The 19,862-nt window shown below is 39.8% G+C and overlaps 1 protein-coding gene across 1 annotated transcript in view; it reads left to right on the top strand.

Moving 5' to 3' along the window:
* Positions 1–8,937: 8,937 nt before the first annotated feature.
* The window catches only part of RAB12 (RAB12, member RAS oncogene family), a 45,092-nt gene continuing 34,167 nt past the window's right edge, over positions 8,938–19,862 (top strand). The window contains exon 1 of the mRNA XM_072604252.1: positions 8,938–9,466. Coding sequence (XP_072460353.1) covers positions 8,953–9,466 — 514 coding nt within the window. The 5' untranslated portion in view covers positions 8,938–8,952. The remainder of the gene's footprint in view (positions 9,467–19,862) is intronic.

The following is a 19,862-nucleotide window of genomic DNA, read 5'->3' as shown; positions in this document are numbered from 1 at the left end:
TTTTACAAAGTATTTCTTAATACAACAAATATTTCCTCTCTTATGTACAGTTTGCAATTTATCACAATCCCCTTGAAACTAATTGACAGAAATCACAAGAAAAGACCTAAACCCAAAGCCTTTTCACATTTGCCCATAAACTTTCTTTTACAAAAATAACTTTAGAGTAAATGCTTGATTCATGGCAAAAACAATTTTAGCTAAAATTTCCTTTTCAACAACAGAAATAAACTTTTAACATAATACATGCTCAGATGAAACAGGCTTGAAAATCACACACACACACACATATATATATATATATATATATGTATATATATATATATATATATACATATATATATATATATATATATACATGTACATTTTTAAAGCGTTCTCATTTTCTTAATAAGAATGCTACAACAAGGAAACTCTTATAAAAAAAATTCATAACAGCTTTTTTAACCAATTCATTAATTAACTTTACAATGCGATTTCTAATACAATATTTAGATAGATTACCTAAAAATTTAAACTTATTTAAGTTTACTTAAAACTTAAAAGAAGCCATTAACCTATTCAGCTCTTTTATTTTATCCAAATGTAAGTTTCAAATTGTCAAATTTCTATCACATCTTTTTAAAACCCCAATCTATATGTAATAAATTACAAAATTTAAAATCATGTAACAGTTACATTAGATTAATGTTGCATCTAACAAATACCTATCCTTTTGTTAATGGATCTAACATTTTTGGCAGAAATGTTCCTGGGTGTCTCTGCCCTCCTCTTATTTGTACCAGGATTCCCAAGGCCACCCCTTTCTGGCCCTCCCACTCTGTAAAGAAAAAGAAAAACCTAAACCTATTATCTTTTTACTTTAAATACATTGTCTGGCATCAAATATATTGATCTAATTAAACCTAAATCCAAAACTCTCAGCTCTAAGTTGCTTACTTGAGATTTTTTACTTTCTAATCTTCTGCTTACTTCCACCAAACTTTAATAAATTCTAACCTATCTGAAACATTAAATTAAGAATGACACATTTCACCTATTCACAATTCCAAATACAACCAGAATGAATTCATTTAACTTTCTGTTATTTCCCATTACACTAAAATTTCTTCTTTTGGGTGAGGCAGGAAATGGTTAATTGGTTGCTAGCATGCCTCTTAGGTCTGAGGGAAAAAGAATTTTTTTTTTTCCTTTCTCTCCCTCCTTGTCCCTCCGCCCCTCTGAAACTAGTCTGGAGGGGTTGAAGAAAGGGAGTAACAGGAATTTCAAGGACCGTTCAGCTCAGCCTTTCTGCTCCTGCTGGCTGGCTGGCTAAATTTACAACCTTATCAGATAAAAACAGAGACACACAGACTTTCATTCACACAGAAATACGAACACAACATATACAGACAAAACATTTAACAGAATAGAATAGTACATATAGGTTTAAATTTTTGGCAAACCTAATCCTCGGAGGAACCATATTTGGGCCAGATTGTGCCTCCTCCTCCGATGTCTTTTCACCCCATATGAAACAACAGTACTTAATCATCTCCTTCTACATTCTTTTCTCTATAATTTTGGTAATTCATGCCAATTTTGTAATCGGTTTCCCAAGGGACTATTTACCGGTATTTCTTCCTGACTCCACTCCGAAGCTCTATTCTTGGACTGCTTTTGTCTCATTTTGGTTGAGGGTTGTCACCAACACCTCCGAGTCTGAGACTCAACGAATTGTGCTAGCTCCCTTGCTAGCTCTCCTGCTGGCTCCTTTGGTCGAGGGTTGTCGCCAACACCTCCGAGTCTGAGACTCAACGAATTATGCTAGCTCCCTTGCTAGCTTCTCTTGCCAGCTCTCAGGTGAGGGTCGCCTGTCACCAGCAGTCACCCAGCAAATATTTCGGGGGGGGGCCCTTCACCCTGGGGTCCCGCAGTCCACTAATTTGGTTGGGAGTCGTCACCTTCTCCCCGAGTCTATCTAAGACTCAACGAATTGACCCCCAGACCCCCCCCCCCCGCGCTTACCACTGGGTCGTATACACGTACAAGTTGCCTGACTGCAAACTTCAACACCAACCGGTTGGCATTTTTACACACTTCACAGTTCGGAGTCTTTGGAGTCCCTATCTCTATTCTTTTCTGTCTTCACTGAGTTCCTCTGCTTCGGGTCGTTACCTCGCAGAGAGGGAGGCCCAGCAGCCCTTTTCAAGGACGATAGGGATATCTCCCCACAGGCGCCCAGTCTTTGAACTGAGCTGTCAGCCATCTCTCAGAAAGGTCACAGATCCCGGACGAGCCCCCAAACTGTGTGGGATGGCTCAGGTCCCTACATAAATCAATTACTCAGAGGCCTCTCAAAGTGATGACAGAAAAGTGATTTATTCGATTCTCGAGAAGCGGGGCTCACCTGTAGGAGTAGGAAAGCCGAAGACAAAGAACAGGACAGTGATTTATATAGACCCTAACGCAAGTCCCTCCTCCCCCCACTGACCATTATCCTCATTAGCTGAGAATATGGTCTTACATTCTAGACACGAAATCTAACCAATCCCTTTTGAAATGAAGACATCGAGGAATTATGTAAGTTTTGTCCAATCATTGAGACCCTAATACACTACACAGTTTTATATCCTTATATGGAACTATTCTATTCGAAAAATATTGTAACCTTGAGCCTTTAGGCCTTACCTCACCCCTGGGAGAAAAATTACAATCTGAGGAGTCTTCACTAAGTCTATCCCACTCACACTCCACTGGTTTAATTAGCTACACTAGTCAGGATTGGTGGTCATCAGTTTTATCAAAAAATTGAAATAGCATAGAAATGAAGAGTCAACAAGGAAATAGAAGCTTAGACGCTTGCTATCTTTGACAAGCAACTAGGTGTCTTTTACCCCTTCACTCACTGAACAGAAGGGAATCAGGAAATAAACTGTCCAGCACTTAAATGTAGAACAGGTGACTTCAGGCTAAACACCCATGAAAAAGAAAAGAGATGAAGAAGTTTCTGTTATTCTAGCCATCAAGTCTCACCCAAACATTCCCATCAACTTTCAGCAATCTCTGGCCACTCCTAATGGCTCCCAAAGTCTGCCCATGTCAACAAAGAGTTCATAGATGAAAGTCACACTGCCCTTGAACCCTCCCAAGTCTCTTCCCCTATCAGTTCAGCTGTTCTTAGGTACGATGGATACTGAATTCTGTTCTGCCTTTCAACCACATCTTCTTCCAATATTAAGGTCAATGTCATGGGCTTTTGGGGGAATTCTGGGTAAAAACAAAGAAAGAATTATACGCACATTAGTGGAAATGCTATAATGTCAAGAACAGTGGATTTAGCATCAGAAAACCTTAGTCTGAGATCTGGCTTTTCCATTTATTAATTATTCCACCTTAGTGAAGTCCACTTCTTTGTGTTTCTTTAACCGTAAAATGAGAAGCTGGATTTTATAATACCTGGGGCTCTTTCAGTTCTATCATTCTGTGACTCAAACAGCAGAAGTTATAGATCTATGGGGCACAAGGTACCTCAATGAATAGACTGCTGGCCCTGGAGTCAGAAGGATCTGAGTTCGAATACAGCTTCAAATGCTTCCTAGCTGTGTAATCTTGGACAAGTCACTTCACCCTATTTGCCTCAGTTTCCTCATCTATAAAATGAGCTGGAGAAGGGAATGGCAAACCACTTATCTTTGCCAAGAAAACTCCAAATGGGATCATGAAGAGGCAGACTCAACAGAACTATAGAAAAGGTAGGAGACAAGCATTTAAGTGTATATTATATTATCTCCATTTTACAGTTGAGGTAAAGGATTACACCACTTGGAAATGTCTGAGGCTATATTCAAACTTAGGTCTCCCTGACCCCAGCTCCAGGACCCTGTCCACTGCTCCACCACAACCTCATAAGGAAGGTGTTATATTTTAGGCTAGTAAACTTAGAGTCCCTGGAACCTGCCATTAACAGCCGTGTACTTATAGCAGCCATAGTTGTACACCAAAATGGATACAATCTACTAGTATCTTGCTTTTTTGGTCAAGCAAAAATCCTAAAAATTTCTGCAATTATTTTTGGGGGATGAGGACAAATCATAAAATTATACTTCTTAAGAGCTAGAAGAGCCTTTAGGAGACAAAATGGGGGTAGAGCCAAGACAGTGGAATAGAACCAGGAACCTGCTTGAGCTCTCATCCCAAACCCCTCAAAATACCTGTAAAAAATGACTCAAAACAAATTCTAGAGCAGCAGAAACCACAAAATGACAGCATGAAACAGATTTCCAGCCCAAGACAATCTGGAAGGAAGGATCTATTGAACTAGGCTGAGAGCATAGCACAGTCCAGCATGGACCACACCAGTGCAGACAAGACTGAGCAAGTCTCAGGGCACTGAATCACTAGCAGCTGTGGTGGTTTCCAGACTTCTCAACCTACAAATGCCAAAGACAGCTTCAAAGGTCACATGGGAAAGCTCTCTCACCTGGGTGAGAGAGGAACATGACCTGGCCCTGGCCCCAGACCCAGCGACAGCCACTGCTGCAGTAGCAGCTGCATCTAGAGCTCTTGGCCTACAGATGGTGGGAGAAGTAAGTGGTTGATCTGGGTCCCAGTCCTGAGTGGCAGTCCTGAGGTGAAGAGGAGCACTGGCATGGAGGAGCTGGTGGCAGCTGTGGAGAGGGAATCCTACTTGCAGTTCCATAAAACAGTACTTGTGGTTGCTCACAAACCAGAATCCAGAATAAACACCTCTCCTTTGATCATATCACTTTGGAGCAACTGAAAAATTAGAAGTCCCCAGAGATATCTCTGAAAATAGCTGCACAAAACCACTGAAACTTGGGCCAGCACAACCTCCACTTAACAAAGAGCTTAAAAGTCAAGTAATTGACTGAGAAAATTACCAAATTGGGAGGGATGGGGAATAAAACTATAGAAGTTTAGTTTTTGGTGTAAAGGTATTTTCTTATGTCCTTAGGGACGAGAAGATCAAAGCATACAACTGGAGGAAGACAGCAAGGTCAAAGCTCCTACATCCAAAAGCGTCTAAGAAAAATATGAATTGGTCTCAGGCCATGGAAGATCTCAAAAAAGAATTTTGAAAATCAACTAAGAGAAGCAGAGGAAAAATTGGGAAGAGAAACAAGAGTGATGCAAGAAAATAATGAAAAATGAGTCAATAGCTTACTAAAGGAGACCCCCAAAAATGCTGAAGAATATAACACCTATGAAAAGAGACTCAGCCACCTGGCAAAAGAGGTCCAGAGAGCCAGAGGAGAAGAATGCCTTAAAAAGCAGAATGGGGTCAAATGGAAAAAGAGGTCCAAAAGCTCACTGAAGAAAATTAGAATGGAGCAAACAACTTTATGAGAAATCAAGAAATTATAAAACAAAACCAAAAGAATGAAAAAATAAAAGACAATGTGAAATATCTCATTGGGAAAACAACTGACCTGGAAAATAGGTCCACGAGAGATAATTTAAAAATTATTGGTCTACCTGAAAACCATGATCAAAAAAAGAGTCTAGATATCATCTTTCAAGAAATTATCAAGAAAAACTGCCCTGATATTCTAGAACCAGAGAGTAAAATAGAAATGGAAAGAATCCACCAATTACCTCCTAAAAGAGATCCCCAAAGTAAACCTCCTAGGAATATTGTAGCCAAATTCCAGCGTTCCAAGTCAAGAAGAAAATATTATAAGCAATCAGAAAGAAACACTTCAAATATTGTGGAAATACAATGAGGATAACACAAGGTTTAACAGTTTCTACACTGAGGAATCAGAAGGCTTGGAATATCATATTCCAGAGGTCAAAGAAGCTAGGATTAAAACCAAGAATCACTTACCCAGCAAAACTGAGTATAATACTTCAGGGAAAAAAAAATTGAATTGCAATGAAATAGAGGACTTCCAATTATTCTTGTTGAAAAGACCAGAGCAGAATAGAAAACTTGACTTTCAAATACAAGAATCAAGAGAAACATGAAAAGGTAAACAGGAAAGAGCAGTCATAAGAGACTCATTAAAGTTGAACAGTTTATATTCCTACATGAAAAGATGATTTTTGTTATTCATGAGACCTTTCTCAGTATTAAGTAGTCAGAGGGAATATAAACATTATATATGTATATAGTGTGTGTATTATATATGTGTATGTATATGTATAAATATGTGTATATATAGACATGTGTGTGTACATATATATATATATGGGGGGGCACAGGATGAGTTGAATATAAAGGAAGGATACCTAAAAAATAAAATTAAGTGTTGAGAGGAATGCAATGGCAGAAAGAGAAAGGGAGAGGTAGAATGTAGTAAGTCATCTCACATAAAAGAGACAAGAAAGAGCTTTTACAATGCTGGGGAAGAGCGGCGGGGGGGGCGGGGTGAGACGGAATAAGTGAGCCCTACTCTCATCAGATTTGGCTTGAGGAGGGAATAACACACATTCAGTTGGGTATGGAAATCTATCTTACTCTTAAGGAAGGCTGGGAAGAAGAGGATAGGAGAGGAGGGGGTAATAGAAGGGATGGCAGACTGGGGAAAGGGATAATCATTAGCAAACACTACTGTGGAGGGACAGGTCAAAGGAGAGAATGGAATAAAAGGAGGGGAGGACAGGATGAGGGAAATGTGGTTAGTCTTTTGCAACATGACTGTTATGGAAGTGTTTTGCATGGCTACACATGTATGACCTATATCAAACTGCTTGCTTTCTCAATGAGGGTGGTTGGGGAGGGAGGAAGACAGAGAAAGTGGAACTCAAAGCTTTAAAAATGAATGTTAAAAACTGTTTTTGCATGCAACTTGGGAATAAGATGTATAGGCAATGGGGTTTAGAAATCTTTCTCGCCCTACAGGAAAATAGAGGGGAGGAGAATGATAGGAGGGGGGCATGATAATAGCGAGAGCAGATTTGGGGAAGGGGTGGTTGAGATACATGCTGTCCTGGGGAGAGAAGAGGGGAAAGATGGAGAAAAAAATTGGAATTCAAAATCTTGTAGAAGTGAATGTTGAAAACTGAAAATAAATTACATTTTAAAAAAGAGAGACAAAATGATATTTTTAAAACACCAAGAGGGCTTCTTATTTAAAGGATCTTTTTTATAAGAGAAATTATCAATTCTCTGATTTATCTTTTGTACGATTGAAGATTTTCATACATTAGGATTGCTTAAAGTACACATGTCATATGTTTGCTAAACACAGAGTCTAAATATAGCCCAAAGAGTTTAAATTCAGCTGGTAACTTAATCATTCTTTGCAAATGTGCCAGGTGATATCATATTTAGAACTCTATGTTCTCGTGTTCTGTTCATGGAGAGAAACTGATACAGGGGCAACAAATTAACAAAGACCCATTTTCTATATCCTAGGATCTTCAAATAGGAATTATATATATGATTCTAATCCAAGATTTTTAAAGTTTTGTGGTGTCTCAACAACTCATTGATTTTGTAATATCTAAAATAATAATACCACCCAGATAATAATGGCTGGCATTTATAGGGAGACAAACATGCATTATCTCTTTTGATTCTCAATACAGTGCCATAAGGTAGGTAATGTAAATATTATTTTCATTCTACAGATGAGGAAATGGAGGCCCAGAGAGGTTAAGTGACTTGTCCAAGTCAATAGTGTGAAAGTTAGGATTATGCTTTTCAGAGATCTGATTTTAATGTTTACAAATTACCTTTCATATTAAACTGGTGCCCTTTCCCTCCAGAAAGTGTGTGTGTGTGTATACATATATATGTATATGTAAGTATATATGTACATGTACACATACACATATATGTATACAGTGTTCCAAAAGTCAGTATGAGAGACCACAATAGAATGTCTCCACTGAGAGTCATGATTAAAGTTCATTAAGGGCAGGAGCTGCTTCTTTTTGTCTTTGTAGCCTCAGCTTTTAGGGACTAGGAAAGGATCTGAGATGGGCTTGAAAAAGAGAACTTCTGGATGAGGAGACTTCTCTACTAATGCAAAGGAACAACATCTTTGCAAATCATGGTCTTACAGGGTTGCCTGCCATCCCTCAAAGGTTTCCAAGCTCAACAAGCCGGTATTCATTACAGTTTGCAGAGTCAAAGTGCTGGATTCATCAGAGATCTTAAAAACTAGGCCCGCCTGAGTCTAAGACACATTCCTTAGCCATTAAGCCAAGCTTTCCCTTTTGGTACAGGAAGGAAGGAAGGAAGGAAGGGAAGAAAGAAGGGAGGAAAGGAAGGGAGGGAGGAAGGAAGGAAGGAAAGAAGGAAGGAAGGAAGGAAGGAAGGAAGGAAGGAAGGAAGGAAGGAAGGAAGGAAGGAAGGAAAGAAGGGAGGGAAGGAAGGAAGGAAGGAAGGAAAGAAGGGAGGGAAGGAAGGAAGGAAGGAAAGAAAGAAGGGAGGAAGGAAGGAAAGAAAGAAAGAAGGGGGAAAGGAAGGAAGGAAGGAAGGAAGGAAGGAAGGAAGGAAGGAAGGAAGGGGGGAAGGGAGGAAGGGGGAAAGGAAGGAAGGAAAGAAAGAAGGAAGGAAGGAAGGAAGGAAGGAAGGAAGGAAGGAAGGAAGGGGCAGAGGAAAGGAAGGGAGAGAGAAAGGAAGGAAGGAAAGGGGAGAGGAAGGGAGGAAGGAAGAGAGAGAGGAAGGGAGGGAGGGATAAAGGAAGGAAGGAAAGGAGGGAGGGATGGAGGAAATAAGATAGACAAGGGAGGAAGGGAGGGAGGAAGGGAGGGAGGAAGGGAGGGAGGAGTACAGGACGCCACCAAGTAGGCCACTGCGACAAGGTTGGTCCTCCTCCCGACCCGGCCTCAGCCCGGCCTAGGCCCGATCCTCCCCGCCGCCAGGGGGCGCGGGCTGCTCGCTCTCGCCGCCTCCCATCCTGGTCGGGCCCCTCCCGCCGGCTCCGGCGGCTCAGCGGCCCGCCCCCCGCGCCCCTCCCGCGGGCCCGTCCCCCTTCCTGCCCCTCCTCGTCCGGGATGTTGCTGCCGCTGCTGCGGAATAGCTGCTTCCCTTCTTCCTCTCCCGGCGGCGGTGGCGGCGGCGGCGACGCGGGCTCAGGGAGCCGGCCGGTGGGGCAGCTGCTGCACGGAGCCCGCGGGGCGGCGGGGCCGAACGAGCCGGGGAACTACGTGCCGGGGGCCGAGCCCCAGCGGCGGCGGCGGGAGGAGGAGGCGGCGGGGCCGGAGGCCGGGGGCCGGGCCCGAGGGGCGCCTCCTCCGGGGAGCGGGCCGCGGGCGGAGCGGGAGCCGTATGTGTCCATGGATCGGGGGGCCGCGCTGCAGAGGCGAGGCGGAGGCCTGAGCGGGGGCGTCTCGGCCGCCGGCTCCCCGGCGCTGTCGGGCGGCCAGGCCCGCCGGAGGAAGCAGCCGCCCCGGCCGGCCGACTTCAAGCTGCAGGTCATCATCATCGGCTCCCGGGGCGTGGGCAAGACTAGCCTCATGGAGCGCTTCACCGACGACACCTTCTGCGAGGCCTGCAAGTCCACCGTGGGTAAGCGCCTGGCCCGCCCCCGACAGCGGGGGGCGCGGGGGACACTTGGACCGGGGGCCATCGGGAGACACGGGCGGGTCGGGGGAGGCCCTGGGAAACGGGACCGGGGAGAGGACGAGGCACCCCCCACCCCCGGTCCGTCAGAGGCCCGGGACCCCTTCCCCGGACCCCGGCTCCCGGAGTCAGCCCCAAGTGCCCTCCCTCCTCTCGTCCCGCCCCCAGCCCTGGGGGCTCCCCTTTCCCCATAGCCCCCCAGCCTCTCCTCGCCCCTTCCCCACACCCCTGTGTTGACCTCATTTGTCCAGGCGTCCTTGAGCCTGTCTCCTCCCCGGCACTCTCCGACAACTCCGGGGAGAATCCCCCTGGCGCGCTGCGCCTCGGAGCTTCTGGAAACTTAAGGCTGCTTCCCTCCCACTCCGAGGCCCTCGTTGTATTTATTAGTGTTTATTTTTGCTTAGGGCTATTTTTTCTGATCAGCTTCCCCATGCACCTGCCTCTTGGTTCTTTTCCGTATTTGTGTTTGTTCACCGTTCTACAAAAATACCTCCTTTCCCTTCCTCTGCGCCCCACCTAGGATTGGTTTATCCCTTAGACACCTCGCAGGATGGCCTGCTCCCCCAGACCCCCTTTATTTGCCTCTTGGAAGGTCAGATAACCGAGTGGTGCATGCGCCTGGGTTCAGCTGTCCTGAGCCCTAGCCAGCAGCCTGCGTCGTTCTCAATGGAAACTCCTGCCAGTCTTGTGTCACTTGGGAGGCGGGGGGAGTGTTGGGGGAGGGGAGTCACTGGATACTTCGGGGTGGGACTGGGCAGGCCTGTTGTGAAATTGAAGATGAAAGTGACATTCACCTGCTGGGGCGCAGGCGGAGGCTGGTGTGGCCTGGACTGCGCGAGTGGCGAAGGTCTATCAAGCTGATCTCCAGCGCAGTTTCCCCTTCAGATTCTGATTTTCAAAGAAGCAAAATATTCCTATGAAAGGAATGATGTTATGATAAAACTGGGTGTCTGCTCAAAATACGCTGCGGATAGGATGGACTGAAATTTACATTGTTATTTAAAACTCCAAGGAAATGGATGAAAATATTAGGATAGTGCAAGTTTGTTAATGATCGAGTGTGTTACAGTATACATGATACAGTAGTCAAAGATTAAAGTTTGAATCCTGTTTCACTAACAGTGAATTCTGATAGCCCTTTAACATTTAAATGACCACCCAGGTAGACTTAGTACAACTGTGCAATAATGTACCAGATCAGAAAATAAAATTGCCTTGCCTCATAAAACTGAAACTGTAGGGAAATTTTGTAAAGGAAGGTGTATTTATTTCTGGTAAGAATACACTGGAGTTCATAGCATTTATTTGTAGCTTTATTCTGAAAAGAACCTTGGAGGTTTAGGCCAACCTGTCATTTTGTAGGAGAAGAAACTACTTTGTTATCCATAATTGTTTTTGCAAAATATCCCATGAAGCTAACCTGGATCTCATAGTTTCTGGGCTCAAAACAAAGTCAAGTGCAAGTCATGTCATTATTTCTCTGATGGCATGATCTTCTTCAGCAAGGGAGGAACGCACACACACACATATAAAACCTAAATAAAAGAAAACAGGAACAGGAGAGAACTTTATTACTTGGTGCTAGACTAGAGGCTCTTTAGCACAAAAGGAAATCACCTTGAATCTTAGGCAGTTAGGGATTTCCTCAGGGAATGTCCAAGAAACAGTGAAAATTCATTTTTAGATTTTAACTTTACTGTTAGTACATAATCTTTGCAAATCGAATTTTGTAAGATTCTAAAAGTCCTAATTAATTTGGAAACTTTCCTTATTCCTTTTTTGTGACTTTATTTTGGATGTTGATGAATTTTTTTTAATTCAGTACCTAATGCTGAGGGACAGAACCTGTAAATAATTTATCATTATAAAGCTGTTGTTCAGTCCTGAACATTTTTAGTGCCAGTTCTTCTAAGGCCATATTTACGCAGATTTTTAAAATGAGTATAATTTTTAACATTTTAAATCGTAATCCAAAAAAAACCCCTCGTATTTGACAAATCTACATTTCTGGTTAAAAAATACACACACACACACACACACATACACACACACACAGATCTTGTTTTCCTTACTGCTGTTTTGAAGCAGTTAATTGTGGAAGTATTTGATCTTCCCCTCCCATTTCCTTTGTTTCCTTTCTAAGAACTGCTCTTTTGGCACTTATTTGCTTAAAAGTCTGATTTACCTGCAAATAAATTGCAGATTTTATGGTGAATATGATAAAAAAAAAATTAATGAGGTTTATTCTTTTATTTTTAGGCTAGGTAAACAATGACAAGTTTGCAGATTTATCTTTCTTAATTTTAAGAGTCATCTTTAAATACATAAGAGGGTATAGTACCTATAATTGTGTCCTTAAATTTACATTTGTGTGCACTGGGATAAAGACAGAACAATATTAGTAAGTCATTGAATTCCACATTTAGATCAATGAACCCTGATGCTACTGCTTTACTACAAAGGCCTGAGTTAGGGTTACCCAAAAGTATGACATTGTGTGATTAATTCAGGCCTACCTTGATCTAGTTCCTTTGCTAAGTATACAGAAACATCTTAGGACACTTTGACCTCAAAGGGCTTACAAGAAGGAAAGCTAATATACCATAATGGTATCCAACAAACCAGACCGGTTAGAGGTCAGAGGGAAAGATGGGTGGGACCACTTGTGGAAGAGTCAGGATTTGAACTGGGCTTTGTTGGAAGAGTTTGACTTAGACAAAGCAAGATAAGGATAGATTTTGGTGTAGAGAAAGCATAGTAAAGCAGGAGTCACTACAAGTAGATCACTTTGGCTACATTGTTGGGCTCCCATAAAGGAGTTGTTAGGTCAGATTGTAGTGTTTTGTATGTTAGAGTAAGGCATTGGGAGTTTATCATGTGGGCATTAAGGAGTCGTTAAAAGTTTTTGAGCAATGGATCTTCAAAATGGTATGTTAGGAAAGTTAATAGCATTTGGAAGACCAATTAGGAAATTTACCTTAATTCTATTAGGGGCAAAGTAGTGGAAATTGAAAAGAAGATACATGAGAGAAATTACAAAAGAATTGCTAGTCAAAAAAAATTTATTAAATACCTACTATGGGACAGGTATAGTGCTAAAGGATGAGGATACAAAGAAAGATAAATGACAGTTTCTGCTCTCAAGGAGCTCACAGTTGAATGGCAGGGACAACATGAAAACAACTATATACAGGTTATATACAAGCTATATACTAGATAAATTGGAAATATTCAACAAAATGTAAGCACTATAATTAAGGGGGGTTAGAAAAGGCTCCCAGTAGAACAATAATGTTAAATTCAGCTAGAAAAGGATGCCTGCAGTCTGCATGTTGATTTAGAAAACCACAAATAAACATCATACTGTAATTTTATTTTATTAAACATTTTCTATTTGTTTTTAATTTGGTTCTGGCTTCACTTGGCAGTTTCTCTACCAGTTGTGGCTGTGAGTTTGACACCTCTGCTGAAGAAGGTAGTATTTTAGCTGACTTGAAGGAAAACAGGGAAGCCAAGAGTCTGAGGTGAGGACGGAGGGCATTCCAGGCATGAGGGACAACCTCATTAAAGTAAAGAAGTTAAGAGTTTTGTAGTGTGTTGTTCAAGGATCAGCAAGGGAGCCAATGTCATTTGATGGCAAAGTAAAAGGGGAGAGAGTATAAAGTGTAACAAGATTGAAAATGGAGGGGGCAAGTTATGAAGGCTTTGAACACCAAGATTTTATATGAATCTTGGAGGTGATAAGGAGTTTATTGAATCCAGGGGTAACATGCCAGGATTTAAGTTGAACCAGACAGGCTCCAAGATTGACTTTAATGTTTTATGACAGGATACCTGGAAGAATGATTGACAGAATAATAACTAATTTTATCAAGTTTTAAGTTTTGTAAAACACTTCATAACAACTCTGAGTTAGGTAGAAATAAATAAGGGGATGCAGAAGTTAGTGGATTTAAGGGGAAAGATGAGTTCAGTTTCAGATATTTTGAACTGAATTAGCCATATGTAAATGGTAAGATAAATAATGATCCATCCCTTTCATTTGTGTGCGGAACTTAAATGTGGAAAATCTACCAAGACAGATTAGCAACTCATCTGTAACATGTAATAGCCTTAGAGAATTGGAGCCCTGACTTGCCCTTGATCATACCCTTCATTTGTATCAGACACTTGAATCAAGGTCTTTCTGACTCCAAGGACAGCCCCCTCTATCAGCTGTACCACATTGCCTTCCTAACTATTGGTAGGAAGACAATACATGAAATGATCATTTAACAAATATTTATTAAGTGTCTAATACATTCCAGGCACTGGGAATACTAAGACAAAAAAGAAATAGCCCTTACCCTAAAGGAGTTTGCCTGCTATTGACAGTCAGTAAACACTAAGTGTCTGCTATGTGGCAGGCGTTGGTGGGGAAACTCCATGAACATAAGGTAAGTAAAGTTGCAGTTGAATGATGCAGATGTACGGAGCATAGTCATAAAAGTTTGTGTCTGCCGAGATCGATTCCAGTTGGAGTGGTCTGGGAAGTTTTTATGGAATATTGTTTTAAGCTGAGGATTAAAGGGCCATTGTGCCAGTATGATTATAAATGGGAATAAATAATGACAGGGTAATGATAGATAGGGATTAAGAGGAAATAATAAAAACCTAAGAGTTAAGGGACTAAACGAATTCTTTTTAAGTTTCTTTATTTCCATTTCTGTTTCTATAAAGGATATACCCAAGGTCTTGGAAGTTTTAAGCTATTAAAGATTAATATTATACTATTGAAACTACACTAAGACTAAGATACACACTGTGTAATAGAAGTGATAGTAGTTGCTGCATTTATCTTCCTGAGAATGTTGTAAAGATCAAATTATTCCTGGAATTCCTTGGGTACCACAATATTTTATAGTTACCTGATGTGTATACATACAGTTTAAGGTATTTATCTCAGTTAAAGCTAGTGTTGGAAATTTGATCCATTTCTGCTCCGTCTGGCTTCACACAGAGGACAGATTATTCCATGGATGACAAGATTTTAACCCCCAGTTTTACCACCATTCTTATAAATGTTTGCTTTTGGTAACAAATGCAACTGTTCAAGAGTATGGATTCATTCTAGGAAGAATAACTCATAGTATATGCCCTACTACTGGTGGGTCAGTATTGGGTGCTTTGTAATTAAAAAGAAACATTAAAAATATCAAAAGGAAAATATTAAAATATTTTGATATTAAACTGTCTCTAGAATAATTTGAACTTTCTTTATAAGATTATAGAAATCCTTTTTTTTTTATTTGGGATGAGGTAAGAAACCTTTTTGTAGTATTTTTAAGTAAACAAAACATTGCCTGATTCCACTATTCAGTACAGGGGCTAAATATGAGTTAAAAATAAAAGCTTAAATGTAATGGAAACTGCCTTTGTGTAAGATGTTTAAGGATAGAATTTTTAAAATAATCATAATGTTGATTACTTAGTAAAATTTCACTATAGTGTTTTTGACAGTTTAAAAAATGTTATGTAGAAAGTACAGTGGCAGCTTTTCAAGTTTGAAATTGGATGTGGAAAAGACAGTCTGCCTTGCAAAGGAACATGCTTTGACCACTGCTTTTCTTATATGCCTCTACTGTCCTTTAACCTGTATGGTGAACTTTCCTGTGACTTTGGGTAGCCTGCTTAGGCCTTTGCCTCATTTAATGAGTGGAAAGGATGCTACGGAAACCCCATTCTGCCTTGTCAATTCCTACGCATTTTTGGACTCTTGGTGTTTTTTAGCTTCCCTTTGTTCTGTTGGCTTAGAAAAGTTCTCAAGAGAAGAAGCAGGTGAATGAACTTTAGATGAAATAAGCATGTGAAGGATTGACCTAATGTGCATTTTATATTCACGCTAATTTTTTTTGCCTTTAAAACTAAAAAGGACCAGTCTGTTGCATGCCCATTGAAGCAAATTGTGTATAAGAATTACTATGTGGACTTACTGATTTTCTTAATTGCTTGAATCATGTATTGGAAAGAACACCAGTCAGACCTGGATTTGAAGCCTGGCTGTGCTATTTATTAGATGTGTTTACTTCAGCAACCCTGTTCATTTCTGTGGATCACAATTTTTGTGTCTGTAAAATGATAATCTTTCACAGGATTTTTGTGAGGATTTGTTTTTCAGTCACATGTGACTCTTTGTGACCCATTTTCGGTTTTCTTGTCAAGGATACTAAAGTGATTTCCCATTGTCTTCTCCAGCTCATTTTACAGATGAGGAAACTGAGGCAACCAGGGTCATGCAGCTATTAAGTGTCTGAGGTCAGTTTTGGACTCATGAAAATGAATATTCCTGACTCCAGGTCTGGCAGTCTATACACAGTGCCACCTAACTATTGAGTATGCTTTGGTAGATTGAGTCCTAGATATTTTATGTATTTTGAGGTTATTTGGGGGTCTTAAAATTAAATTAAATTTTTTCATTTAAGTATTTTCTCCCACTTTCCCCCTCTAGGACAAAAAAGAAAGAAAACCCTTGTAGCAAATAATACATAAGCAAAACAGATTGCCCTATTGGCCATGTTAAAAAAAAAAAGTAGGTGTTATTCTGAATTTTTAGTTCATCACCTCTCTGTCAGGAAGTGGGTGGCATTCATTATCATTGGTATTCTGGAGTCCTATTTGATCATTATGTTGATCAGAATTCATAAATCTTTCGAAGTTATTCATTTTACAGTGTTTTTACAGTATCATTGTTCTCCTGGTTTTGCTCACCTCACTCATTAGTTTGAACATATTGGCCTTCCCAGATTTCTCTGAAACTATCCCCTTCTTCATTTCTTATAGCATAATAATATTTCTCATATACCAGAATTTGGTTAGTCATTTCCCATCAATGGGTGCTGTCTTAGTTTTCAGTTCCTTGTAAGTTGTGTGATTATTTTGAATGGGATATTTCCGTTCTGAATTTTCCTTGTGGATTTTCTTTTTGCTATATAGAAATGTTGATTTTTTTTTTTGTTTCATTTTAGTTTCCTCCAGCTTTCCTGAATCTATTGTTTCAGTTTCTTTTCTGATTCCCTAGGATATTCTAAGGAAGCCATTGTGTCATCAGCAAATAGGGTAGTCTTAGAATGACCTTTTAAATATGAATTTTGAAATATGAATCACTTGTGTGTTATTTCTTGGGGGAAGAATCATTTAAAATAAGCTTCACCTGCTAGCTTTCAGACAAATTGATTAGTTCAAACTTTGTTTTAAAGCAACTAGGTTACAAACCAATTAAATCAACCTTCCTTTACTCTTTGTAGCATAATTTGTTCTGTGACTTAATTAAATGGATGTATGGAAAAGACTTCTATAAACCTTTTAATTTTAGGCCAATATTCATTAATCGATATTGGACAAAAAGTGACCAGAATGGTTTTGCCAAACTTATCATGTGAGAATTGATCAAAAGGACTAGAGCTTTTGATACTGTTGATCACCCTCTCTTCTGCATACTTCTTTCTTCTTTCATGACACCACCATTCCTTCTCCTGTTTATTTGCCTGACCCATTCTCAGTTTCAGATCTCTTGCCCATTAAAATGTGACTGTCTCTCAAGACTCTGGCCTGGGTCATCTTTTCTTTTTATACCATCCCTTAGTGATTTCAGCTATCATAGTTTCCATTATTATCTCTGTAAAGATGCAGCTGAACTCTGTGTATATATACCCAGCCCAAATCTCTCTCCAGAGCTCCTGTCCTGTGTCACTATCTTCTGGACGTGTCCATGTGACTATCCAGTGGGCACTTCAAAATCAATAAATATTTATCAAGTGCCTGCTCTGTGCCAGATGTGATAAGTGCCAGATAAATCAATATGTCAAAAATAGAACTCATTATTTCCCCTCCCCAGCCCTGTATTGACCTTCCTCTAAGCTTCCCTATTTCCCTCAGAGCAACATCATCTTTTTAGTTGCCCAGATTTACAGCCTTTGAGTTATCCTTCAGTTTTCTTTCCTTCCCCTTTCTCCCCTTACCTCCACAGTCCCTAGTGTAGGCCCTTATCACCTCTTACTTGGACAATTTCAATAACTTTTCTATTATTTTTGCTTCCTGTCTTTTATCCTATAGGATCTGTCCTTTGACATAGCTGCCAAATTGATATTCCTAAAACACAGGTTTGAATGTCTTCTCATTTTGCTTCTGTGGTACCCTCTTGAGTCTAGGTTCAAGTACAACTGTTTTGCTTGGAATCAAATCTTTCATAGCATAACTCTAGCTTGCCTTTCCAAATTTATTTCACATTACTCTCCTTCACAGATTCTATGTTCTAGCCAAACTGGCTTGCTTGCAATTTCCTATATTCAGCATCCCATTTCATATCTCATCTCCCTGATTTTTTATAGCTTATCCCCTTTGCCTGGAATTTATTCCCTCTTCATCTCTGCCTTTGAGGATCCTGAGCTGTTTCAGGTGCCTACTCATAGGGAAATTAATGCTTTGTGTTCCTCCTAGCTAATTATATTGTAAATCGGTGTAAATGTTGTATCTGATTTTAAGAGCAAGAACTACTTGGGGTTTTGTCTTTGTATCAGTTCCTTAAAATGACCTTATATATCATATATACATAATAAATGCTTGTTGAATTGGATTTAGAGAAAAGGTGTTGTCAGGTACTTGAAGGGTTGTCATGTGGAAGGGGAATTAGACATTTTTTGCCTTGCCTTCTAGTGTAGAATTAGTTTTAGCTGGAATTTACAAGGAAGTTTAAGTGGACTTCATATAATTAAAACAGCTCTCAGAATGCCTAATATTTGAAGTATTTAGGTTGAAGCTGGGTGGTCATTTGTGGCATATATTACTTACATTTGCCATGGATTCTATGAAGTAGACATTAAATATAAAATAAGAGTTGAGTATAGTTATAAATCACATTAGGTCATACTGTTCACTAATAGTAGGTTTATTGCAACTTTGGCTTTAGGCTCTTTGTCATAGTCTCTGAACAAATTTCTGTATAGGAAATAATTAGGATAGGTAATGCTTAAAGGAACTGGGGGTAGGGGTAGAAAGAATGAATATGTGTTGACAAGACTTCATGGTGGCCATGGGGCCCACACCTATCATTCTCAAAAGATGATCTAGAAGCAATGTAAGTGACAGATATTTAGCCCTAATAGGTAGCAGAAAAAAAAGGGAAAATCTAATTTCTTTGTTCTGAGAGTAAGTTTTAGCTTTCCCTCCCCTCCCTCCAAAACCAAGATAAATAAGCATTTGATATTGGGAGGTAAATCCAATTGTTTATTTTTTCTTGATCTTTATGTGTTTATATGCAGTCTCTCAGCTCTTGTTTTGTGTGCTTAAAGAATGAATGAAAGCTGTCCATAATTTTTACTCAGAAAGCCCAGAACCTTGCAGTTCCACGTTCTTCCATCTAGGAGTGTGTATAAAGATTATATTGCCAAGATGATGTAATATGATGACTCAGGCAAATGTGAATTAGAAACTTCTGTTGCTTGGCTAACATTTGAGTTTTCATGTAGGCATATGTTATGAAATGTGTAGTTGACTTTAATGGATTACACAAACTAATGTGCAAACTAATTTTAATAAAACAAGATAAAATCATCTTTCAAAGAATAATATTTTTCATGTTACAGATTGTTCAGGTTTTTTAGGTAGAATTAAAATCTATTTAAAACCTGGCCAACCGCACAAATATTTAATGTCTCTTTACAATTATAAAACTTTGAATTGACCAGACTTTTTAGAGATTCCATTTCCCATACACCCTTTGCAGAATCTTAGATTTGATTAAACATTTGTTTACTTTTGTAAGGAAAACATTTTTGTATTTATCTTTATTAGACATCTTTGACTTTTTGAAAACATTTATCAAACTAGACATTACAAGCCAAAAATGCAGTGTTTTGTTATTATAACTATTTTATGAGGGCTGTCCCTAGGTACACAGTGAAATGAAGGAAGGAAGGAAGGAAGAAAGGAGGGAGGGAGGGAAGGAAGGAAGAAAAATTTATTAGTTTGTAATCTGGGATTCTTTCCTTTTAGATAGTATGTTCTTTCTAGAGTAGTATGGGACCTTGTTACTAATTGGAATTTAGTCAAAGACATCATGCTGGACCAACATTTGGATGACTTAATTTATAATCTTTTCTTGATTCTGTTACTTTGTTTTGTTTGATTTTTTAAAAATTTGCTTGATTCTGTATAGCCTTGAGAAATGCCTTAATTTCTGGTCTTCTATCCATATGTAATTTTGAGAAAGATATTCCTGTTCCTTCACAGAAATATTTTATTTGACATTTTAATGGCTCTGTGATCTCATCCATGTACATACTCTTACCACTGCCTTTTCATCTTG

This window comes from Notamacropus eugenii, chromosome 4 (assembly GCF_028372415.1).
Source record: "Notamacropus eugenii isolate mMacEug1 chromosome 4, mMacEug1.pri_v2, whole genome shotgun sequence".
NCBI classification, from domain to species: Eukaryota; Metazoa; Chordata; class Mammalia; order Diprotodontia; family Macropodidae; genus Notamacropus; species Notamacropus eugenii.
The sequence above is the reverse complement of the archived record's forward strand: the minus strand, read 5'-3'. Positions and strand labels throughout refer to the sequence as shown.